General features: G+C 40.2%; 1 protein-coding gene across 2 annotated transcripts in view; it reads right to left on the reverse strand.

The window, feature by feature from the left end:
* Positions 1 to 27641, reverse strand: part of LOC139467717 (atrial natriuretic peptide-converting enzyme-like) — a 175534-nt gene that overhangs the window by 124529 nt on the left and 23364 nt on the right. The window contains exon 1 of one of the 2 annotated variants that reach the window (XM_071249227.1): positions 4270 to 4659. The exons of the other annotated variant lie outside the window; for it this stretch is intronic. Coding sequence (XP_071105328.1) covers positions 4270 to 4320 — 51 coding nt within the window. The 5' untranslated portion in view covers positions 4321 to 4659. Of the gene's footprint in view, positions 1 to 4269; positions 4660 to 27641 lie in introns of those variants that run through there. 2 annotated transcript variants of the gene reach the window in all.

Raw genomic sequence — 27641 nt, forward strand, 5'->3', positions numbered from 1 at the left:
TTCAAAGATTTTAATGAAAGACGTGTGGAGGACTTTTTCAAATTTGACGCATCGTTGACAAACATAATGTCCGATGCGATTCCCTGTTTTGACTTGCATATTTGTGACGGGTGCCACTGGTGGGGCAGGATACGCTCACCTTTTTGCGAAGACTTGGTATCATCACTATTTGACTGTAATTCATAATCACCTGCTCATGATAAAATCGGAATCGTACAATCGCCTCTGCTGTTAGAAGAGACTTATTCTGGCTATTGAAATGGTTTTGTCGCCTATATTTACCATTGCAGAAGTGATTTCGCATATGTTTGAGTGTATGGGGGTTCATGCCGCTGTTGGCAGTATTCTAGCACTATCATTGTGCCCATATAGGGAGTTGAACCAGACCTTAGATGTGATGGTGGAACGCTTTACGTTAGCCACTCGGCTCTGAACTCTCCCCACACATTATTACAAGTAAATAACATGCAACGTGATGGTACCGTGGATACGTACAACACGAGATGGTACCGTGGATACATACAACACGAGATGGCACCGTGGATACATACAACACGTGATGGTACCGTGGATACACACAACACGTGATGGTACCGTGGATACATACAACACGTGGTGGTACCGTGGATACATACAACACGTGATGGTACCGTGGATACACACAACACGTGGTGGTACCGTGGATACATACAACACGTGGTGGTACCGTGGATACATACAACACGTGGTGGTACCGTGGATACATACAACACGTGGTGGTACCGTGGATACATACAACACGTGGTGGTACCGTGGATACATACAACACGTGGTGGTACCGTGGATACATACAACACGAGATGGTACCGTGGATAAAAACAACACGTGGTGGTACCGTGGATACATACAACACGTGATGGTACCGTGGATACATACAACACGTGGTGGTACCGTGGATACATACAACACGAGATGGTACCGTGGATACACACAACACGAGATGCTACCGTGGATATACTTGAAGTTCATCACATAACTCAAAGAAATGGAGTTTGGCAACCAGTTCGACGATGGAGATAATTTTAAACACGTGTGTAGAAAAAATCACAGCGAATACATCGTGACTTGAAGCACGTGTTTTGTCTCAAGCGGCAAGAAGGCTAAAGGAGAACACGTTCACTACACGAACAATGCCACAACCATGCTGAAGACACATACAATCTACCTTGCCAATGTTCATCTCGGTTATCTTCGAGAAATGGTAGTATTGACGTGAGCCAACTCTTCAACGTACACGTTCATAGCAAGTCTTCTTTTTCAACATTACCGTTGTACCCCTCGGGTGCCTTCGATTCTTAAAACTTAAACAGCTGTGGGTACACACGTTAAACTGTTTTCGGTCAAATCTAATAACGGGAGAACAAGACGAGCATGTGTGTCATAGTTTCACTGACTAGATGTGACCCATAAAGACGGAATGGTTGTCTAGACGTGGTTATCAGTGCCACTCAGTAACTGAAACATTGTATCAGTGTAGCGAGGGTTACTGTTAGATGGATATGTATGATACAATATACAAATACAAAAACAGATCTGTTCGGCTTTGAAGGTATTCGCTGTTCCTTCAACACAATGGACAGAGAACACACACAAATCACATAATGAAAATATAAACACCCTACTTTAAAACCTTTTTATCAAAAGTGGGGCAGATAAAGAATTTATGATAAAAGGCATATTGTTATCACCTCTTATGCCTTAATAATTTCAGCTCAATTCTGACTTAGACAGACGGCATCAGTCGTTGGCCGACTCTCAGAATGCATCAAAGATAACGGTGTTGCAGAGACTACAGGGCGTATGAACGTGTTTGGGACTGCAATGTGCAACGCACCTGGCTATCTAGAATGCTGTGCGGGACGCTATATATACCCGTAATTGTGCATCCATTACACATCAGTAAGTATACCTCCGTGAAGACATAAAAGCGTCTAGCCCATGTCTATCGCACGAAGACTAACATTTAGAAAATAAAGTTATCTAATTTAATAATATATATCTACAAACTAAAAAGCGAGATCCAAATGGAGCTTAAAGCAATGTTTAATTTCTGCTCAGGAATCCAAGACTTGAGTTGGATTCCTTTCCCTGATTATTTCTAAGGTTGGTGGGACTATATCTCAACTTCCGTCAGTAGGTAACAGTAGTTGTCGGTAGGTACAGTGAATAGGGGGTAAAGGAGGCTCCAGTCTGGGTGCTGGTGCTGCTACTCATAGAGAAGTGATTGGTCACCTATTAACAGCATCAGAATAGACAATGAGGCGGAACATACAAATCAGGACAGACTATGACTGGAGTTATGGTCCCTTTGCTTGATATTCTTATTTTGCAGCTCACCTTAAACAGTTTCATTCCTTAAACATACGTATCTTGTCAAAGCATTGTAAAGAACAATTTAGGAAGAGGGCCACTGTTGGTCAACGGGAAATGTCAAGTTTAAAAGTTAAGGGAAACTTTTGTCATGCAAAGTTCACAGATGTTCAAACTCATTTTTTTCTTTCTTTATCTTGCAAGTTTTGGACTTTTTCTACTGTTCAACTATGAGCATGTTGGTGACATCCGATTGTTGCTTTACTGTATGTTTGTACTATTTTTATCGACATCTGATAAAACAAATTTAAATACTTGCGCATATTCAGTATTAACCTTGTATTTTGGCCTCCAGCATTGTATCATACATAAATAGTGTACTTCAGGCGAACATAGCGTATCGTTGATATCTATGCTTCAAATCGTATTTTACTTGGTTGTGGCAACAATATTACATTTCCCTTCATGTTCTTTTTAAAAAATTACATCTGTTGATAGTGACCAGTCCATATAATTGTTCCTTGTCATCTTTCTGTCATACAATTCATCTTCTTACCAAACACAGCATCTCGCTGTATCTTTGCCCTTTTCATATTTGTTCCTACTTGGCCAAACAGTCTACAATACCTTACCAATGCATCATTCTGCGGCATTCTTCGTCTCTTCGTTTGATTTACCTATTTGTATGTAGATTTGCAGTATATTCATTGTATCGCGGTTAACGAAATTACAGCAACATTAAAGTAAAGATTTCTGTACCAAAATATCCCAGCATCTTTTATTGTTTCAGCATCCTAAGGACTCGTGTCTGATTCACTGGGACAAAGATGCCGTTCCGACATACATGTGGTAGGTCGCATTTACGTGCACATATGGTCAGGAAAATGCAACTCACCTGATGATATGAGGTTAGGTGAAATGGGTGTTAACGATGCGTTCAAGTTTATTGCATTTACATAGCGACGTGCATGCACGTGTGTGTGTGGCTGCTTGTACTTGTCTGGAGTAATGCCGATTTCACAGTGCGAGGCCACTGAGATACCATGTCGCAGTTGAACATGAATACCCCACTCAGAGTCCTTGTTTTATGCCCTTAATACCCGCGCCAGGCAGGGTAGCAATAAATACCACCTTTAACGCCTTGTGGTATGAAGCGACCACATTTAAATATATACAGCAAATGTATATAAAAAGACTTGGACCTCGACTGAGACTTCTAAAGAATTCGCTATATAAATATGTGACCAGGTTGACAATAGTAACTAAAGACAACGCATTTTGAGGGCATATTTGTTGATCGGATTCCAGTTTACTATGCAACATAAACGTCTTTATATTTCCACCAAAGAAAAATGTTTGTTCACCAATTCAAGTAATCTACTCTCAGGCGCGTTGACCGTAAACATGAGTCTTTGCTCAAACAACTACAACGTAGAATTCAGTTTATTAGCGCTTGCCCGTGTCAGTGCAAGAAAAGTCATACTAATAAAGTTAATACGACTCATAATCAGTCAGCAGTAAAAAGGCCTTTAAGTGCCCTGCTGTTTACCCTTGGTCAGTTGACAGGACCATAAAGAGACTAATATCCAGGGCAAATATTAATGGAAATGATAATTATAGTATTTAAGGCCAGATCTGGCGCTTTATCAGCTGGGGGCCGCTAAGGCCTTGTAATAATCAAAGATGAAAGAGGTCGTACAATGACCAGAGACCTTGAATAAAGGCTGGTGCAGGTTTTAACTAGGCATGTATGCATGACCTTAGAACGAGCACTGTAACTGTATTCTGATATCAACTCTAAAAAAGCTAGGAAATAGACATTCACAATGAAAACCAAATTTCCGAAATTATGAAAAAAATGAAATATGATTTTTAAATTGTGTGACATATGAATATACAGGCATAGGAAGATTTGCCTACCTGTAAGCACAGCCCCATTAGTTTGCGGAGTGTGAAATCGTCATTCCGCATACTATGTGTCTGTAAGTCCGTCTGTCCACCTGTTGGTCATCACCCGGTGCCATTACATCGTAGTAACACACCACGTATGCTGATATCATACAAACGTTACATCCCTGCAAGATCCCGTGTGTAAACACAAGCGGTGACAGTACCAACTCTGTCAGATCCCGTCACATGGACAAGTAATCACAGTATTGCCACTCGCTTCTTTCCTGTCCTGTTTCCCACCAATCGGCTTAGGCTTACTCCACTTATCACTGTATTGCCTGCAAAATGCTAAATAGCCTTTCCATTTAGCAAATCAACCTGTTCACATGTTGGAAATGGTGTATGTATGACACCTTCTACTTTCCACTTGGAGAGTCTAGCGCACTTCATCAGTTCTGTTACGCCACGAGAAGTGGTTCTAGGATCCAACGTCGAGCGGCATCAGCGTCTGCCACCTGTTCTGAGATGGGCCGTTTCTATCGAACGCAGCTGGTATGACAGGGTCTGTGGCAGCGCCGGACAGCGGAGAAAGCGAAGCGTTACATACTATTGTGCGTGCAGTGTACTGAGTATGGTGCTGTGTGGAGTACACACTGAGGCTAGCACCGTACAGGTAGAAAGTGATGACAACTCGCTCGTTTCATAATGGCATTAAAGTAAATCAGATGCCTTTGGGCGTCAGTCCTCGACGTGGCCTTATCCCTATTGTCCACCATATGTCTACACGCCCCTTTGACCAATGGTCAGTTGGAAGGACTCACGCCTCAAGCCTGTATATATATCTGTCTTCGTTACATTAGTTCAAGGGTCAACCAATGTATACGTAGTATTTTAAAAATACCATACTACTACTAATATATTCTTATACATTATCACTCTCCGTGTGTGGCGGGAGTGCGAGTACTGTGATTAAATCTTTGTTGACCTGGTGACCATAGCTTGACCAACGATGTCACGGCAGCGTTTAGCGACAACGACCAGAGGTAGACTCACTTTCTCTTATTGCTATGCTTACTCCAAGGTCTAAACAAGAAACAATTTCCGCCCCGACAAATGTTCTCGCAGACAGGATTACTCCGTGTAATTATTTATTCGTAAGTAGAGGACTTTTATCAGGAGAGAGGTGTCACGGCGCCAAAGGCACTTACATTACTTAAAGAAATATCTCGCAATTCAGAAATCAATTATATAATAACTGCACTCTAGTCCGTGTTGTCACTTCCAGCCTTCACGGGGCACCCTCACCTGCTTTATTAGCACAAATGTCTTGTAACTAATTCTACAGAAAATTGAGGATATATGTCAGACCCACTTATATGAACAGAATTGAAATTGCTCTGACATTTACAAGCCATCTCTTGAACAAGTTCATGCTCTCCAGATGTGACTTCAGGACCAAACTTGTCGTTGCTGAATTAATGTCAACCGAATTAAAAGAGAGAAAGTTTAAAACACTTTTTAGCGCTCATAAGATAATCTGGTCAGGCTCGCTGACTTGGTTGATGCATGTCATCGTATCCCAATTGCGAAGATTGATGTTCATGATGTCAATCACTGGATTTTCTGGTCCAGACTCCATTATTTACAGACCGCCATCACGTAGCTGGAATTATGCTGAGTGCGGCGTTTAACAACAAACAAACAAATAAACATCATAAGATAATCAGGTGTTAGTGTGAGGATAAAGTGAGGTGAAATGGTGTTTAACGTCAAGATTATTGCACTTATATAGCGACTGCATGTAGGTGTGTGTGGCTGCTTGTACTAGTCCGGACTGATGCCGATTTATAGTGCTAGCTCACTGAGATACCATGCCGCAGTTTAACATGAATACCCCTCTCAGACACAGTATACTGACTCCGAGCCGACCAGTCCTTGTTTTAGCCCCTTAATGCCGAGCGCCAGACAGGGTAACAACAAGTACCATCTTTTAACGTCGTTTGGTATGACGCGGCCGGGGATCGAACCCCGGACGATCCGCTCTCCGGGCGGACGCTCTACCACTAGACCACGGAGGCGGTCAGTGTGAGTATAAACACAATTCGTAATCCACTACTAAAACTAATGGTGTGTGTTTGTGCGTGTGGATTGTATGTTAGTGTAAGGGTGGGTCGGTTACAATTTTTACAACCAAGTGGTTGACCAAGAATCCCTTAATCTTCTGAATGATATAACCAAGTGGAATTCCCTTAAATCTTACATCAGGGGCAACTAAATTTATTAAATGGACACGGAAAAGGGTATTTCGAAACATTTCAAATACGAGGAGTATATATGGAGTGTTTGCAGATGATAACAACCATATCGAACAGGTTTCGTGTTTGGCGTTTATATATTTTCTATCATGATAATAAACCTGGATCCATGGACTGCCCGTGCCCACAGAAAAGCGCAAGTTAATGAAGAAGAATACAAACTGGTGAGCAAAAGAAACTATACCTCTCAGTTGATTTTATCACGTTTGATGTTCAATTGAAAATATCAATATCAATAAAAGTTAGCGATATTGTAACCTCAAAATGAACTTTTGTGTGGTTTAGTCAGCATTCAATTAATACTTTTACATGGTTTAATTTTTTAAATAACAATTTGATTTAAAACCTTAAAAAATTCAAACAAAAACTTGGAATAATACGCAATAACTGTATCTTGGACATCGTATCTTTGAAAATCAATAAATTTGCTTTTTCGGCGCAAATTTACAACTTTTCAAACATGTTAGGGGTCATGTGGTTAGACATTCCTTTGTTATTCCAGTCCTTATTGAACCAATGTAATTTTACACAAAAATTCCCATCGACAGATTACATTTTTCAAGCTCAGCTGTTGCAGGAATGAGTGGAGTGTAAATAGACATAATCACATTAAACAACAGTTCTTTCAATTTTCAATTACATGAAGAACAAACTCGGTACACTTTCTTTTGACCCTCAGTCTAATGTATCATTCATTTCCACCTTTATTCGTTCGTCCAAACCCGTTAAGGTACCATCATACTAATTTTGTTTCCGGGTTTATCAGCACCATACCCATGCTTGTAGGTTTCAGCAAAGTGGTAAACGTCTGAGACCTGCATCACTTCTGACTTTCCTTCCACATTAAGCTGACACGCCGTCATGAAACCGAAATACTTGAAAAAGCGCCGTTAAACCAAACTCACTCACTCACTTAAGAGTTGTGTAAAGCATCAGTTACATCTACTAAACCTATCACTAAAACTATCGACGTCACAATCTGATACAAAGGTGAGGTGAGGTGAAATGGGGTTTAACGTCGTGTCCAAGATTATTGCACTTATGTAGCGACGTGCATGCACGTGTATGTGTGTGTGTGGCTGCTTGTACTAGTCCGGACTGATGCCGATTTATAGTGCTAGCTCACTGAGATACCATGCCGCAGTTTAACATGAATACCCCTCTCAGACACAGTATACTGACTCCGAGCCGACCAGTGCTTGTTTTAGCCCCTTAATGCCGAACGCCAGACAGGGAAACAACAAGTACCATCTTTTAACGTCGTTTGGTATGACGCGGCTGGAGTTCGAACCCCGGACCTTCCGCTCTCCGGGCGGACGCTCTACCATTAGACCACGCTGACACAAAGTGAGTGAGTGAGTGAAATTTAACGTCACATCGGCAATATTTCAGCCATATCGTGACGAAACAGTTATACTGACACAAAGACGTTGTCATAGAATCGATCGATGTCGATGTCAAAATCGTACCTATGAAATGCCAAAAAAATATATATCCGAAAGCAACAATTCATCTTAAAATGTCATGAAACAGAGGTTATTCCATGTGTCGAGTGAAATATCATGTTGATATTTCACGAGACATATAGAACATCCTATTTATTATATACTTTTTGTGTAGGTATTTACCGGGAAATTTTTTTTTTTTCATAAAAAATGTAATATCTTGAAACGTAAATTCTCCCTACCAACCACACAGGGACGGTTCACCACCCCTTGTGTTTGCGAATTAAAAAGTAGTTTCGTGTTTAAGAAATCTTAAAAAATATAAACAAAAGTATCAAAAAATATTTAGGGTCACGAAATTTCTTTATCATACATTTAGATATGATTAAATACAAAATCAGCTTTAACAAAAAAAATAGTCTTCAAAACCAGGCGACCGCTGTTGGAAGCGAAAGAATACACGCTGGTCAAGTAACAAAAATGGGCTTTGCGATACGAACAGATTGACGAGTTAAATGATAAATTTACAGTTTATAACGAAATAACAAACGGGAAGTGGTGTTATTAACTCCGTAAATGACCATCTGTCATTACTTAGCTTTGTCAATGTGGAACTAACGTAAAAGGACGTCAACAGTTTGTTTACGGGCTTTACACTTACGATAAAGGGAGACAATTTAAAGGCCGGGATCCAAACATGAAAAAAACCCATGGGTTTCCAATAAGCATCTGATTGTCTACTTCTCTGCTGGGAAGATCTTATCTGCCTGTGACAGACAGGACTGTAACGGCTATTGGAGCCAGGCAGGGTCAAAGGTGAAGCATGGAATTTACTACAAAAGTAAACACAAGTGGTTCATAGTAAATTTTGAAATGTGAACTAAAGACTAAAATCCCATTTAAAGCATACAGCATTAAGGTTTTCAGTAAAAATGATAAGGCTAACACAAATCTCTGCAACATATCATCTTTTATATATTTAATACAACATATTAGAGACTATATACACTTATTACATGAAATACCACACGTGAAATACCTCAGACCATATAATACATAAAACACTAACAAATGGATGTGTGGATATAGTATATGACCATACAAAGAAACATTTAAATATTTAATATTTATTAATTCAACTGTAACTCTCTCTGTAAAGGGGTTACCATCAATGTCAGGGACTAGTGTTCCGATGCTTTTCCCATCGTCAATAGTTGTAGAACTATGAATGCATTTTAAAACAATTCTCCACAGAGTACAACTGACAATAAATTACAATAGACAGCTGCCATAAGGATGGCAATAATTAAAAGTCTGACAATTAGAGCAAATTTCCCACATAACGGCTCCAAATATTTCCTCGGTAGTGATAGGTGACAGATTTATAATTCTTCTTCTGCCTGGTTCGAGATCTTGGTGCCCCAGAGTTACTGGCATGCCATTGTGAGGTAAAGTCCCGGTCAACATTCTCATTCCAATGACACACGGCTAACTGAGAACGCATATTATAGATAGTGTCCGAAAATGATAATCTTTTGTCTTGGAAGACATTCATCACATTATTAAAACTTTCAACATAAAAGGTATCTTTTGCCAAATTGAAATCATCCGGATATTTGTAGACAACCGAATTTTCAATAACTCTCGTCAATAAAGCCACAGCTTTTTGACTGGTCAAGACAATCCGTGATGGTTCATAATTTTGATCCAATTTACATCTGGAAGATGCATCACAATCGGAATGATTGTTCTTGTAATGTTCCACAATATTGATAGTGAAGACCTCAGTTTGGCACTGTCACCATTACAATTCCGCATTGCAAAATGAAAATGAGTGGTAATTGGTTTGACTTTGTCTGACAGCTGCTCATGCCAGGTGCTCCCATGTTTGTAGCGAGGTCCAGTGGATACAGCAGTCAACAATTTGGTAACAGATTTCACACCATGCCATAAGTCATTCTGGTTTGTCGTTGATCCAGTGTCTCGAACAAATTTATTAATTGACAAGTTCCGGTCATGGGTGTGCACATTTATTTGGACATCCTTTTCTTTCAAAAAGTTGTAAATTCTTTCAGTCCCAATGCGTTCATGTCTGTGAGATACTGGATCATGTTGTTTGGTGACATGCTCACACACTAATACTTTGTGACTAGCATCTCCAATAGCAACAACGCTGCTGTCCTTGGCATTCTTCCGCCAACCATGTCGGGCATCGGACATAATGTTAATACCATCTAAATGTTCATATCCAGCTACTTCTTCCAATAAGGCTGTGTCACAGGAATCTTCAAACTCAGATTGAACAATGTTCTTGTAAGAATTCAGTTGATCCTTCCTATATCTTTGTGAGAGACTTCCAATACCGGCAGCTGAACAAAATCTTTTATACTGGACAGGTATGAGACCACTGCTGTAAAATGCATGTCCAAGCTTCTCATTAACCAGGAATTTGTTGTTGGGAAGATAAGGTGACGATGCTAAACGGTACTGGTGTGACCTAGAACACCGCACTTTCATCGTTACAGCATGTCCTTTGTAGTTGGTCTGCTTCGGAGACAGTTTACTTGAACATTTACGCCCATGCTGCTCTGCTACATCTAGGCACATTTTCATGGATGACTCGGATATGATGAAAAACCTGTCATCAGTGTCCCCAGCTCCTGCTCTGAGGTGTGTCACTGGTGGATCTTCTGGGACAGTCAGGCAATGGTTTTGGAGGTAGTACGTCAAGACACGATCAAGGACGGCAGCATTATTGGCAGGCATATTAGTTTCTGCCCGCATATGTATCTTCACCTGTTTAATCTTTTGAAGAATGCCTCTCTTCACATCATCATTACCAGGTACTTCAATAGTAAAGCGCGCTGATCGCCCACTTGGATCCGCCATAGTAGATCACTTTTATCAGTTAGATAATTCAGAAACAAGAGATTTGTTGTCGAAGGTCAGTAGTCAATTGAAAACAAAATGATAATGAAGTCAGTGACTAAGACAAGGCCTGGCCAGAGTCCACTTTTTAGAGGTAGGGGAGGAGATACATGGCAAAACAACCATGGTACAGAAAATGGTAATTAGAGTGTTGTCTAGAATCATCAGTGGTTGAACGTGGGGATTAAAGGAAATATTTACATTAAATTTACTGAAAGATGACCCAATACCAGTAACAAATAATCTTGCACAACTGTCTCCACCCCCACTGATATAGAATGAAGGGTCCCCCAAAGTGTGCCATGCTATCATCACAGAGCGGGAGGTCAGTGCATGGGGGGTCAGTTTCACTCCCAGTTGATGGGAGAATGTAATGTGAAACCATGAATGAGATTCTCCCTTCCATCCAGGGAAGTTGCTATGGATACTCACCGCCCTCTGGCTGTCTGACTGACAGGAGGGAAATTCAAATTTGAATCACAAAGTTTATATTTTTTTTCTTTTTTCTTTGACTATCTGTACTGATGTTTTTCACCGTATGTATTCCTATCACCCTTGTGCATGGTCCTAACAATTATCATCTTGAAATATTAGATAGTATTCGAAATATTTCATAAAATGTATTTGAATGTTGCTCTGCTCTTAGCATTAAGACAGTTGGTACCATACTGGGAGGACACACCCCCTGCCTCTTTTATACCCGCATGCCGGCCTTTAAGGGGAGGTGACCCTTGTATGACAATAGTTCTGTCAAAGTGTTATGTTCACTTCTCAACTTTATAAAACTCAGTCTTTCACACTGAAGTATATAATATAGTTATTAATTTGCCATTACACTTAGTGGAATAAGGGTCTCTGAAATCCTCAAAGTGAGGAACAGCTAACTGCATTCCAGTCCCCCCAAAACTCCCGCTATCAGCAGGGGTCCTCTTGCCAGCTTCCCCGGTGTGTCACATCTGATTAATGACCACAAGCTCTTCTGTAGCAGACGACATGTATGTGTGAGTCCAGAAAATAATTGTCTTCTTTTAAAATATTGATATTTGGTTATTTTAAACTACTTTCGAAACATTTAAATGTTCTGCAGATTAAAAAAAAGATATTGGTCAACTTGTAGACAACCCATTTAAATTTAAATTTACTGTGCGTAACATAATGGCCTTATTAATGCTTTCAAAAGCAGGCGAGACATATTACAAAATATAACTCTTTTGTCATGAAACATTTATCTAGTCAGTTGTGTACGAAAATATCAAAAGTACAGCAGACATTGATGAATAATTAAAACAAATGTTCATAATTAACAAATCAAGGGAGTTTTTTACATGAAGCAGAAACAGTATTTACTAACTGGATTCAACATTTGACATAATAAGACATATCTTTCAAGAGCTATAAGCGTGGTCATAAACCTACAGGTGCAATGGACATCATGTTACTGACCAGTACATGTAGTGCACATGGTCTTCTATGGACATTCATGTAGATGTGAGAAGTTCAGTTAAAACAAACTATATAGAAATAGTTTCATCTTTGTTTTCCCTTCATGTAAATGCCATAGTCACCCCTATTTCTTCTAACTTTGATGGCAAAGAGTATTTAAAACATAAATAAGTACAATGTAACAAATGTCATATTTGGGATAAAACTCTCTCTGTAAAGTGCAAATCCTAGTATTTTTTTAAGTTGAGTCCCATCTGGGACAAAAATGGAAGTTTGACAAATGGTACTCACAAGCTTCGTGTACCACTCTGATAAGGGTCTATTGGCACGGGTACAACTTTGCAAAATGTTCGCTACTTATTAAACCCACTAATTATAAAGTTTAAAATTTTACCCATCATATTATTCTCAAAAAGGTTTGAGGAACCATTTTACATTGCTACGTTAGATTTTGATGAGGTTATTGAGGCATATGATATATCCTATTAATAATCTGAAGTGGCAGTCAAACATAACAAATGTTATATTTGGGATAACACTTTCTTTGCAAAGTACAGTTTCTCCGGGATTCAAACCCACCCTGCCAGAGTGAGGCACCAATCGCCAGCACACAAAGTCAGCGATCTAACCCACTCAGCCACCGAGGCTTCCACAAAAATGAAAGTCCGACAACTGGTAGTCTAGATCACGTACTTTGAGTACCCCCCTGACAAGTGTAAATTGGCACTGCTCCTATGGCCGAAAGCTATGAATACACAATGCCATTTAGAAAGTGGTCAAATGTAACAAATGTTATATTTAGGATAACACTTTCTTAGTAAAGTACAGATTCTCGTACTTTTTCGGGTTGAGTCCCGTCCAGGATTCGAACCCTCACTGCCAGAGTGAGGCACCTAATCGCCAGCACACAAAGTCAGCGATGTAACCCGAGGCTTAAACAAAAATGAAAGTCAGACAACTGGCCATGGGAGCCCTTCCAGTTTACACTTGTCAGAGGGGTACACAAAGTATGTGATCTAGACTACCAGTTGACTACCAGTGTTATCCCAAATATAATATTTGTTACATTTGACCACTTTCTAAATGGCATTGTGTGTTCATGGCAGTCAAACAGTTTTGAACATTATTTGTAGTGGCGAACATATTGTACATTTGCTCCAGTATAAATCCATTTTCCAATTTTTCACTGAAAGAGCAAGTTGAACAGAATACTATTAAAACACTAGTCTGCTTCACAGAATCTCAAGCTTTTTAGTTTCCTTTCTGCCTTCCCCTTACTGAAAGCTGAATCTCTCATCTCAGTGTGGCTCTTTGTCAATTTATTGGCGTTATTGGTTTTTATCAAAATTATAGTAGACTAAGGGTTAGTCTACTAACATACCTATGAGTATGAGCCTAACCCAAAACTACCATCATTAGTAATGGCTAATGAATTGCCTAATTGGGTTTAAACCCGATATATATAAATGCTTACCACATTGAACATGATTTAAATATTGGTCAAGGGATGTCAGTTTCCAGTGAACAGACACTTTATTATAATTATTACCTCCAAAACGTTTTTCAAAGAGTTGATTTGGTCACTGTAGTTTCACTGTTTTGTCTTTGAGTGTTATGTTTCAATCCTTGAGTGTCAAGCTGGCCCATGCCATCAGTGCCCTAAAGTAAACAAACTCGGACCAGCTTGACCGTGCCTGCTTCACTGGAGCAGGGGAACAACTGATAAGATCATGGCTAAAGAGTATCAGATTCAGTGAGAGGGGGGATGCTGACAGGGAGAGTGTGGGCTTATGCCACTAAGTGATTACCAACTCGTCACCATAATTTCAGACATTGCCATGAAGGGTAGAAGAAGTTGTTTAACACACTCTCATGTAACTGTTGGTGGTTAAATGTCTGTTGTTACAAGGACGTCTGCACTGTAAACTGAACAGCCCTAAATTCGCACGTGAAATTCACACATGTTAGGCCAAACAACTACTGTACTTCCTGTAATGAAACCCTGTCAAATTAAAAGTCTAAATCAGAAACGAATCTTTCAGCAGTAGTTATTAAACGGAATATACAATGTGATGCTGTAAAATATTTTCAAAGCAATGTTAGTGATGTTCTTGGCATTGCTTTTCAGCTAATTTCAAATTCAATTAATAAAATAAACAGAACGAGCTCAATATATCATTACAATACGGTACACGATGAAATTCACAGATAACGTGAAAACCTTGGTATTTCATGTTTAAGACTATCGCCAGTAGGAGGAGGTGCATTGACAAAGTTGAAACAGATATTAAAGCTTCATATTGTAAAATAGATGGTTTAGACCATGCAACTGTCAGTCAAATTATTATTTCAATTAACAGTAACAGTGACACAGACAATGAAAATATTTCAAAATAGAAGTTTTGAGGCTATCCCTTTCTTTCGCGATGCCCTTCAGCTGTTATCTTTATTGCGCAGACCACCTTGTAACAACAGGCATTAAAACCCCAAAATTACGTATTAGTTTGTAAAACAGCTTTTTTCAACTTCATGATAAAGTCTGAAAATATGGTGACGAGTTGGTCAACTACATAAAAGACGACTTGTTGCTTTGGGATATATCTATTTTGCATTTCATCCGAACGATTTTGCAGCAAACGGACTCTACAACGCGTTGCTAGTACACTGTGTGTGGAAAAGGTAGTGTATTCCGTAATGTTTGTTTTACTATCCATGTAGCTCATGTTCCTTTCTGTGAAGAGGGAGGAGACCAATTGTCTTAAACCATATGGCCAACAATACATACTCAGATTCATTACATCTTTAATGTAATATACATGAAATATTGTCTATACACTGCAATATCCGCCATGCAAGGCACTGTCTAGATCTTGCAATATTTGCCATACCAGATACTGTCTAGATCGTTCATTATGAACCATATATGATATTGTCCAAAAAGTACAATAACCGCCATGCAAGGCACTGTCTAGATCTTGCAATATTTGCCATACCAGATACTGTCTAGATCGTTCAGTATGAACCATAAATGATATTGTCCAGAAAGTACAATAACCGCCATGCAAGGCACTGTCTAGATCTTGCAATATTTGCCATACCAGATACTGTCTAGATCGTTCAGTATGAACCATATATGATATTGTCCAAAAAGTACAATAACCGCCATGCAAGGCACTGTCTAGATCTTGCAATATTTGCCATAACAGATACTGTCTAGATCGTACAGTATGAACCATAAATGATATTGTCCAGAAAGTACAATAACCGCCATGCAAGGCACTGTCTAGATCTTGCAATATTTGCCATACCAGATACTGTCTAGATCGTTCAGTATGAACCATAAATGATATTGTCCACACAGTACAATAACCGCCATGCAAGGCACTGTCTAGATCTTGCAATATTTGCCATAACAGATACTGTCTAGATCGTACAGTATGAACCATATATGATATTGTCCAGAAAGTTATTTGCCATACCAGATACTGTCTAGATCGTTCAGTATGAACCATAAATGATATTGTCCAGAAAGTACAATAACCGCCATGCAAGGCACTGTCTAGATCTTGCAATATTTGCCATACCAGATACTGTCTAGATCGTTCAGTATGAACCATATATGATATTGTCCAAAAAGTACAATAACCGCCATGCAAGGCACTGTCTAGATCTTGCAATATTTGCCATACCAGATACTGTCTAGATCGTTCAGTATGAACCATAAATGATATTGTCCAGAAAGTACAATAACCGCCATGCAAGGCACTGTCTAGATCTTGCAATATTTGCCATACCAGATACTGTCTAGATCGTTCAGTATGAACCATATATGATATTGTCCAAAAAGTACAATAACCGCCATGCAAGGCACTGTCTAGATCTTGCAATATTTGCCATACCAGATACTGTCTAGATCGAACAGGATGAACCATAGATGATATTGTCCAAAAAGTGCAATAACCGCCATGCAAGGCACTGTCTAGATCTTGCAATATTTGCCATACCAGATACTGTCTAGATCGAACAGGATGAACCATAAATGATATTGTCCAAAAAGTACAACAACCGCCATGCAAGGCACTGTCTAGATCTTGCAATATTTGCCATACCAGATACTGTCTAGATCGTACAGTATGAACCATATATGATATTGTCCAGAAAGTACAATAACCGCCATGCAAGGCACTGTCTAGATCTTGCAATATTTGCCATACCAGATACTGTCTAGATCGTACAGTATGAACCATATATGATATAGTCCACACAGTACAATAACCGCCATGCAAGGCACTGTCTAGATCTTGCAATATTTGCCATACCAGATACTGTCTAGATCGTACAGTATGAACCATAAATGATATTGTCCAGACAGTACAATAACCGCCATGCAAGGCACTGTCTAGATCTTGCAATATTTGCCATACCAGATACTGTCTAGATCGTACAGTATGAACCATAAATGATATTGTCCAGAAAGTACAATAACCGCCATGCAAGGCACTGTCTAGATCTTGCAATATTTGCCATACCAGATACTGTCTAGATCGTACAGTATGAACCATAAATGATATTGTCCACACAGTACAATAACCGCCATGCAAGGCACTGTCTAGATCTTGCAATATTTGCCATACCAGATACTGTCTAGATCGTACAGTATTGTCTATACACTGCAATTGTTATTACTCTGATTGCTTTCAATCAGATAATACGGTAGGAAAAATACAGAACACAACTTAACTGAGGGTTGTACGAATGACCTCATTTAAATTTTCTGCCTGGACAGGGTGAGTCTTAACGAGCGTCTTCTTTAACTGTAAAAAAGCAGTTTATTGAAACCCGTGGTTCCTTAGATCCCTGGCCATGAGTGACCTTTCCTGTTGTTATAGATTATAGACATCTTCTCATCTAAATTCAAGTCAGAAATTTGCATTTTGAGTACAAATGTCAGACTCTCCGTTAGAATGTGTATTGGCATAGGACGTCTTATTCCCCTGGGGTCGCTGTGTAATATTGTCCTGCACGCGAACAGGTCAGTTAGCATTAGTGGCACTGTCATCATGGTGAACTTGTGGGTAATATTTGTTACATATACTATGGCTAGGAGCACAGAGCATTAGCCCGAGCACGACAGTAACCCGAATTCGCGGTATGTATGCATATGCAAAAGAAGTGAGTCCAGGGCAGGACAGTTTGTAATTCTTGCGAGGGGAATCTGAAAGCTGACTGACTGACTGAGTATGGTTTTACGCCGCTTTTAGCAATATTCCAGCAATATCACGACGGGGGACACCAGAAATGGGCTTCACACATTGTACCCATGTCGGGAATCGAACCCGGGTCTTCGGCGTGACGAGCGAACGCTTTAACCACTAGGCTACCCCATGGCAAATACTGCAAGATCTAGACAGTGTCATGCATGGCAGATATTGCAGTGTCTAGACAGTGTTATCCACGGGTTCAGATTGAAGTATGAAGACATTTTATGCATTGCACACACTGCAGCGTCTAGACAAAGCCGGTCATGGTACATATTGCAGCGTCTAGACAAAGCCGGTCATGGTACATATTGCAGCGCATAGACAGTGTCATGCAGGGTAGATATTGTAGTGTCTAGACAGTGTCATGCGGGGGAGATACTGTAGTGTCTTGACAGTGTCATGCAGTGTAGATATGGTAGTGTCTAGACAGTGTCATGCAAGGTACATATTGTATTGTCTAGACAGTGTCATGCGGGGGAGATATTGTAGTGTCTAGACAGTGTCATGCGGGGGAGATATTGTAGTGTCTAGACAGTTTCATGCAGGGTAGATATTGTAGTGTCTAGACAGTGTCATGCGGGGTAGATATTGAAGTGTCTAGACAGTGTCATGCGGGGGAGATATTGTAGTGTCTAGACAGTTTCATGCAGGGTAGATATTGTAGTGTCTAGACAGTGTCATGCGGGGTAGATATTGAAGTGTCTAGACAGTGTCATGCAGGGTATATATTGTAGTGTCTGGACAGTGTCATGCGGGTTGTTCAGATAATGTAATGTCAAATAAAAGACACTTCTTTGACCTGTTTCGTACACCAATACGTACACTACAAGGATCCATACTCAATTATTGTTGGACTCCGGTTAGCCAACAATCTGTAGTTATTTCACTGAGCCCGATTCGCCGACGCCAGTTCCTAACATTCGACACATCGGAATCATACACAAGCATTCAAAGGAAGACTATACGGAGTGATCACTGGAGCAACAAGTACACATGTTTCCGAGACAAAAGGCGGACAAGTCCAATTATAACATACTAACAAGATTGAAGAAACGCCGAGCCACATATCTCAACTTTGCCCAAGGATAGAAATCAACAAATACTTGCACAAACAGCATCTTTCCTTCGGTTTAACCAACCAGCGACTGGGTGCGTCGCGACCAACAGCGTCATGTTGGAAGTAATCTCGGCGCTGATTCGATTATTTAGTAACCCAAACCCGGTAAAACGTAAAACCTAATTGTACTCTTATCATATTCACCGTAGATAATTATTAAATGAGTTCTTATCATATCTAGGCTATCGCAGATCCATTAGCGTCGCTTTTTTTTAATTAGAGAGACCGGCGGCGCACAGGTCCACAGTTACACTTCCATATAGTAGTCACGCATAGATGAAAGAGGAGCTTTCTTCTCTTCTACATGTCTCAACAAGGCCGCATTTAGGCACACAGATGCTAGAATAAAGATATTTGAAACATTAATGCATTGACAGGTACATATGTGGCATAGCAGACATTCCTAGGCCGACAGGATGTGAGTGACTTGGTGAGCGCATATCGCTGCTACCACTCAGGTCTTAAGTATGCCACACTTATATGAAGTGTCTCGGCTAATGCACATAGCCTTAAGTTAGCCTTGTGTTTAATAAACGTCATGGTCAGAATTGAATAAACGCTGCTAACACAATACTCCATTTTGAACGACTTTCCATATGCATCGAGAAGGAAAAACATTGCAGAACATGCATTTCATATTTATGGTTGTTTGTTATTGCCCTAGTCAGCAACGTCAAGGCTGCGTTACGACCGGTAAGGACCAGACAGACGATGACACACAATCAACAAAAACGCCGAAGCTGCCCACCCAATCCATATTTAGTCGCCTTTTTACGACTTAATATTTCCCTGAATTCCCACGTGGTACTGAGCTACACTGCCGGACAAAAGAAAGTATACACTTGAAAATTGGATTTGACAGAAAATACAAGTTGGGGACAAGTGATACTTGTACAAATATTTGCCCCCTCCCCGCCAAAAAATGTTAACTACGGCCTTGATCTGCGCCGTCATATAGCTGAAAATATTGCTGAGTGCGGCGTTAAAGGGCAAGTTCACACGGAAATGAACCATTTTTTCTTGTACTTTTTCCTCATTAAAAGTGTTAACATAGAAGTGTCATAGACAAAAATATAAAAACATCATATTTAATTAACATATTTTTGGCACTAAAACTATTCATATTTTTCACATTCACCAAGTGTTCTATTTCCATAACAAAAACACCATGGCTTATGTCCCTTGCAATATGACGTCATTGGTGCCAATTGATAAACATTATGACGTCATCATGCTTTGTTAGAGCCGCTTCACGTGGTGTAGGTACAGTTTTGTGATTCTAGCATCTCAGATGCCAGCCAGAATTGTGTTATGCTGAGACACCACTGCGCCGGAGTGTGTCGTAGACCATGTTGTTTTACCGCAAACTGGTCCTTGATATCTTTTGCGTTGAGAATAGACAGGGACCCAGTTGAATTGGCACCAATTACGTCATAATCTAAGGGGGATAACTCAGGCCTATTTCGCTCGTAAAACGAAGGCCTCATAACGGCATATCACTTTCACACTATTGTGAGCTTCCTACTTTCATTGTGAAAAAAAATGAGTGTATATTTTCAAACACAGATACTAACTAATTCTAAAATTGCGTTTTGTTTAGAAAAAGAAAGAAAGTGATTTTTGCGTGTACACTTCCCCTTTAAACAAGAAACAAACAAACATCTGCCTAACTTTAATATAATGGCAATATAATGGCAATACTTTATATATAAATAGTATTCCCAAGCGGATCATCGAGCTCACACAAGATGTCCATTTGGTGTATATTCTCCAAGAAAATGACAAAAAAGAATTTCTACGAATGTATTAAAGTCCGTAAAGTTCGAATAGAAGACTGTGTAAGCCCCAACAAGCTCCGGAAAGGCATGGTTTTAGGTGAAATAGTGCAGCATCGTGATCTGACTGTTCACTGGTTCATACACTGCAGTAATTGCATCTTTCGGATGAAAGATTACGACGCGCTCTCCTCTCGCTTCTAAACTTTACAGGGAAACTTGGGCATAAGATATAAACAAACTGCCACCAACATAAATCTGGAGAAGTTTCCATGCATGAGAAAAAAGTGAGTTGCCATTAATTTAAGAGAAAAACAATCGAGCGTCTGAGTTATTTCCGGACAATGAAGGATAGGATCGCTTTGGTAGGGACCCAGACCAATGTGAGAATTGGCATAGAGGGCTGATTACATTTCAAAATGGACGATCAATACACGAGAAATGATTCTACTGTAACAAACTACCATACCCATCACCACAGGGTCTCCGAAAACGAAAATAACCTGCCTCAACAGGTCGCATGAATTCAAGTATTTCTTTCTCAATAGGCCGTCGTTTTTGAATTATCAGCTTAGTTTACTATAGAGTTGTAAATATCTGCGCGAAAATAGGAATGAGAGTGTTTATCGCTGACCATCACATAGTCGTAATACATGGCTTTGTCTCTCAGTCTGTGATAGCAAATCTGGTAAATGTTCAGTTCAGTTTTGTCAAAGGTCTCATCCCGTGCAACTTCATCACGCACATTTCGTATAACATCAACATGGCGAGGATGGTAGTTCCGATGGTAGGAGCTTGCTTCTAGAGTGAATTTGAGTATTTGTAATTACGGCTTTGCATCATTCCCCTCTCATATAAATGATACACAGTTCCTAGCGGCGTTTAATCCTACACACACTTACAGTAACATGCTTGACGTAAGAGGCGACTATGTTTGACGCGAGAGGCGACTAAGAGGATCGGGTGGTCAGGCTCTCTGACTTGGTTGATGCATGTCATCGTATCCCAATCGCGTGGATCGATGCATGCGATCACTGGATTGTCTGGTCCAGACTCGATTATTTAGACCGCCGTCATATAGCTGGAATAGTGCTGAGTGCGGAGTTAAACAACAAACAAACAAACAAACAAACAGTGATACCGGGATACGCGAATAAGGCAAATATAATTTTCAAATGCCACATAGGGAGTCATATCAATATTCGAGACATCAGGCACTTCGCAAAAGGTGAACTACTGAACCTCTTGATCCCACAATTTTCAAATCAAAACCAAGGAAGAGAATGTCCAAATCAGCCATAAACATTGCACAGCTGCACCGAAAGCTCCGTTGAGATTATAAAATAAATATGATACTACGCCAAAGTTCAATTGTACTCATGACCGCATATAATGTATTTCAGGTTATTGGGCCAGTGGAGCAGCAACTGTTTTCTCTTGGTAATCGTCTTGGCTATATAAATACGCCCATTGTACAGCTCGAGCTAAACTGCTTATCGCAAACACTCCGCGCATCCCTACTGAGCACATACGGGCACCTAGCCGCATGTAAGAAACGTGCAGCAAATCAGTGTAGCAAGATAACTCCGCACTAACAGCGGGCTACCCCCTGACTGGTCGATAACTCTCTGATTTTATGAGCTTGTCTGCAATCCCCGTATCGTTGATTTGGCTGGAGTTGGTAGTCCGTGCAGTGACGTCTCCGGCACGTTCACGTCGTGGTAATAAAGATTACTGTAACCATCAATGTAGCCATCATCGATCGCGTGTCAGAACTCGTCAACAGCGCGCTATCAGTGAACGTGCACTTGTTTTTGTGGTTTAGCGATTTCGTGGCGATCATAAACACTTAATATTGCCCAGTGAAACCGACACCAATATAGGCCAATGGAAAACGCTTGCCACACATTAGACGCCAAGTTCACATGTAATTGTCGGCATGGGTCCTGCTTGCGTGTATTGCTCTCATAGACGGAGATCAAACCCATGATATGGGAATCATAACTCATAAATATCAATAGGTACATTATACCAGCCTGACGTCCGATTCTAACACATGACAATTTTGTACTTGAGGACGCGTATTCTGAAATGTGGTTATAATTATAACACTTTATGTTGGAAGAACATACAAAACACCCATAATAGTAAACTCATAATAATAAACTCATAATAATAAACTCATTATATGACAAAGAAATTAACTATCGGGCAAAAGAAAGTAAACACTTGAAAATTTAATTTGACCAAAAATTACAAACGTTATCAAAACGTTAATAGACTGAAAGCAGTCGTCTAAACACTGCAAACTTAAAGGTCCAAAACACAACTGCGAAACCCTTATCAAAAACATCACCATTAAAGAACCAGTTCGTGTTTGTTTGTAGCCATACATGGGTGTATACTTTCTTTTTCCTGGCAGCTAATTTGCTGACATATTCGAGACAAAATTAGTGTTGAAATCACGTAACGTATCGAGCCTTGACAATTAATAAGGATAACCAAAAAAGAGAGTGGTCCAAAACACAACTTTGATACCCATGATATCAAATACATCACCATTGAATAACCATTTCTTGTGTGTGTTTTTTTCGCCATCATCAAACATGGGTGTATGCTATCTATTTCCTGACAGCTTATTCGCTGACATATTCGGCGGCACCAGAAATGTGCTTCACACATTGTACCCATGTTGGGAATCGAACCCAGGTTTTCGGCGTGACGAGCGAACGCTTTTACCACTAGGTTATCCCACCGCCTCTTTATGGATGGATGAGTTCACTTCTTGTACATCAAGTACTTCCATGTTAACGTCGAACACGATAACCAATTTCGGCCATTTTTTATTTTCTGATTAAAATATATTTTACATATTAAGAACTAAACATGAGAGTTATAATGGCAAAACAAAGGCATATTGAAATTTATATTACAGAAATCTGCACATACATGCATATAGTCAGGGAAACCAATTACTGAGCCACAGCAGTTTGGGTACTTACTGCCACGGTACATAATTACAGTAAGGGGACAAATGATTAAGCGTCAAAACCTTTTCATTTAATATAATGTATAATGATGATGGTTTGTTCATTACATATAGCAACAATCATGAACTGTTATATAGGTGATATATGCCTGGTGACTGAAAAGTCCTGCACCTAACGACAAAGGACAAAATGTCGCTGCATGCTTCAAAGTGACGAGGTACTCTTTGTTGATGAAAATGGACAAATTGGCAATCTCGCTGTCATCAAGTATCTGCAACTAAAAGGGCTAAATCCAACCATGTTACTTCGGGGAATGGTGTTGATTTCTTTGTCACTGTTAAGAGGTGGACAGTGGAGTTGAAGAGGGGAGAGAGAGAATTGCAGGTGATCCAAGATCAGGTGAACAGTGGAGTTGAAGAGGGAAGAGAGAGAATTGCAGGTGATCCAAGATCAGGTGAACAGTGGAGTTGAAGAGGGAAGAGAGAGAATTGCAGGTGATCCAAGATCAGGTTGACAGTGGAGTTGATTGGTTTGGTTGGTTTGTTGTTTAACGCCGCACTCAGCAATATTCCAGCTATATGACGGCCGTCTGTAAATAATCGAGTATGGACCAGACAATCCAGTGATTAATATTATGAGCATCGATCCACGCAATTGGGATCGATGACATGCATCAACCAAGTCAGCGAGCCTGACCACCCGATCCCGTTAGTCGCCTTTTACGACAAGCATGGTCACCTTTTACGGCAAGCATGTGTTGCTGAAGACCTATTCTACCCCGGATCTTCACGGGTCACAGTGGAGTTGGTGTTAAAGAGGACAGAGAGAGAATTGCAGATGATCCAAGATCAGGAAGACCTTCAACTGCCAATGCAGTATGCATCTCTCATGAGAGAGTTGACAACATTCTGAGGAATGAACTGGGTATAACAAAGGTTTCAATACGCTGGACGCCAAGGCGTAGGAAACCTGATCACAAATCATCCAGGCTCATTATCTCTAGTAATAAGTGACGTCGTTTTGAAGCAAACCTTGCTGATTTTGTTGATTGATTTGTAACCATGGATGGGTCTTGGGTTCACAACAATAAGCCAGAGACTGAACAACAGTCATATCAGTGGAACCATAGAACGTCCGTTCCATCAGACGACAAGGTGATGGCTTCGGGGTTCTTGAAATCCAAAGGAGTCCTTCTGGTGGACTTTCTCCCGAAGGGTCAGACTATTAATGGCCAATATGGTGCTAATCTGCTTAGGTAACTTAGTGGGAATATAAAATATAAACGTTGAAACCTTATTAAATATGTCCTGTGCACATGTCTGTTGCAAGATTGTGGCTTTGAACGCAAGGAATATCCTCTCTATTCACCAGATTTGTCACCGTCATATTTTCACCTTTTCCCAAATTTCACGAAAACATTACACATATGATGATGACGTCATTGCTGCCATTGGGTTTTACACGGCAAGGAATCAGCCTTCTACACCAGTAGGATCCAGGCACTCCAGCATTACTGCCTGAAGTGTGTGGACCCCGAAGGGGGGTTATGTTGTAAAACAATTTGCAATCTTCATCATAGTTAGACTCAGAAGATACGTAAGATACGTGTGGCTACATAATGTCAACATGACATTCATTTGACGATCTGTTTTCAGAGTGCTATATTTGTATTGACAAAATTTCTGAAAAAACAAAAGTAACAAAGTGTTAAAACAGAGACGATATTCGATAACTGTTTTTTTTAAGATAACTGTCTAGCATGTATCAAAATTGGTAAAGATTTCAATCGGAAATTGAACCACTGCGAAGCGGTACATATGGTTTGTTGGTTGTTTAACGCCGCACTCAGCACTATTCCAGCTTATATGACGGAGGTCTGTAAATAATCGAGTCTGGACCAGACAATCCAGTGATTAATATCATGAGCATCGATCCACGCAATTGGGATAGATGACATGCATCAACCAAGTCAGCGAGCCTGACCACCCGATCCCGTTAGTCGCCTCTTACGACAAGCATGGTCACCTTTTACGGCAAGCATGTGTTGCTGAAGACCTATTCTACCCTAGAATCTGCACGGGCCCGGTACATATGGCCGCATTATTTCCAATAATTCACTTTACATGCAAACTAGTGATGAAATACTGAATGCCAGTGCCTCTGTAACACAACACACCATATACCGACAACATGGAAATCTTTGCTTGTTCCAGTCGATCACATGTCCAGGAGACCGCCTCCGTGGCCTAGTGGTAGAGCGTCCGCCCGGAGAGCGGAAGGTCTGGGGTTCGATACCCGACGGCGTCATTCCAAAAGACGTTAAAAGATGGTACTAGTTGTTACCCTGTCTGGCGCTCGGCATTAAGAGGCTAAAACAAGGACTGGTCGGCTCGGAGTCAGTATACTGTGTCTGAGTGGGGTATTCATGTTAAACTGCTGCATGGTATCTCAGTGAGCTAGCACTATAAATCGGCATCAGTCCGGACTAGTACAAGCAGCCACACAAACACACACACACGTACATGCACGTCGCTATATAAGTGACGCGACGTTAAACCCCATTTCACCTCACCTCACCCCACAAGTCCAGGAGACAGCGGTTTGGACAACCACACTGTGACACAAAAACCGGCTTCTTCTCATGCCTCTGCCGATACCTAACCTTCAGGCGTTGAGGGTCGGGCACTGCCAGTTATACCCAGATCAGCCACGGCCTTCCTAACCTCAGAGTGAGAAAACTATACCTTTCTTGAACTACATAGTGTAGCTGCAAATTCTGGTCTTGTTTAATCCCAGTTTAAACTGCGCTAAGAAAGAAAGAACACCTTCAATTGAAACTTCGTGTAAACAGATCACTCATGCATGGCGTTTCATTAAATTCAAACGACAAACTAATATTTCTAATCACGCCAGCGTGTTGTCATTACAAAGTATATTTCAAGCTTCCTGCTCTAAAACGTCTTTGAAGTTTCACTAAGACATGAATTTGTACGATCGATTGTTGATCAAAACGCCTCACCTTCAAAGTGAATATTTCTTTACACGTTTTTCATATTTTAGATATAAACATGGTTTGATCCTGACGGTTCACTGGATACAATCACAGATATCACTACATGGATAGTCACAGATATCACTACATGGATAGTCACAGATATCACAACATGGATAGTCACATATATCACTACATGGATACAGTCACAGATATCACAACATGGATACAGTCACAGATATCACAACATGGATAGTCACAGATATCACTACATGGATAGTCACAGATATCACAACATGGATAGTCACAGATATCACAACATGGATATATTCACAGATATCACTACATGGATACAGTCACAGATATCACAACATGGGCAGTCACAGATATCACTACATGGGTACAGTCACAGATATCACTACATGGATACAGTCACAGATATCACTACATGGATACAGTCACATATATCACTACATGGGTACAGTCACAGATATCACTACATGGATACAGTCACAGATATCACTACATGGATATAGTCACAGATATCACTACATGGATATAGTCACAGATATCACTACATGGATATAGTCACAAATATCACTACATGGTTAGTCACAGATATCACTACATGGATACAGTCACAGATATCACAACATGGATAGTCACAGATATCACTACATGGATACAGTCACAGATATCACTACATGGATACAGTCACAGATATCACTACATGGATAGTCACAGATATCACTACATGGATACAGTCACAGATATCACAACATGGGCAGTCACAGATATCACTACATGGTTAGTCACAGATATCACTACATGGATAGTCACAAATATCACTATATGGATACAGTCACATATATCACTACATGGATACAGTCACAGATATCACAACATGGGCAGTCACAGATATCACTACATGGGTACAGTCACAGATATCACTACATTGATACAGTCACAGATATCACTACATGGATACAGTCACAGATACCACTACATGGATATAGTCACAAATATCACTATATGGATACAATCACAGGTATCACTGCATGGATATAGTCACATATATCACTACATGGTTATGGTCACAGATATCACTACATGGGTAGTCACAGATATCACTTTAT

Source organism: Haliotis cracherodii, unplaced genomic scaffold (genome assembly GCF_022045235.1).
Source record: "Haliotis cracherodii isolate W230 unplaced genomic scaffold, xgHalCrac1.p SCAF_2, whole genome shotgun sequence".
Taxonomy (NCBI): domain Eukaryota; kingdom Metazoa; phylum Mollusca; class Gastropoda; order Lepetellida; family Haliotidae; genus Haliotis; species Haliotis cracherodii.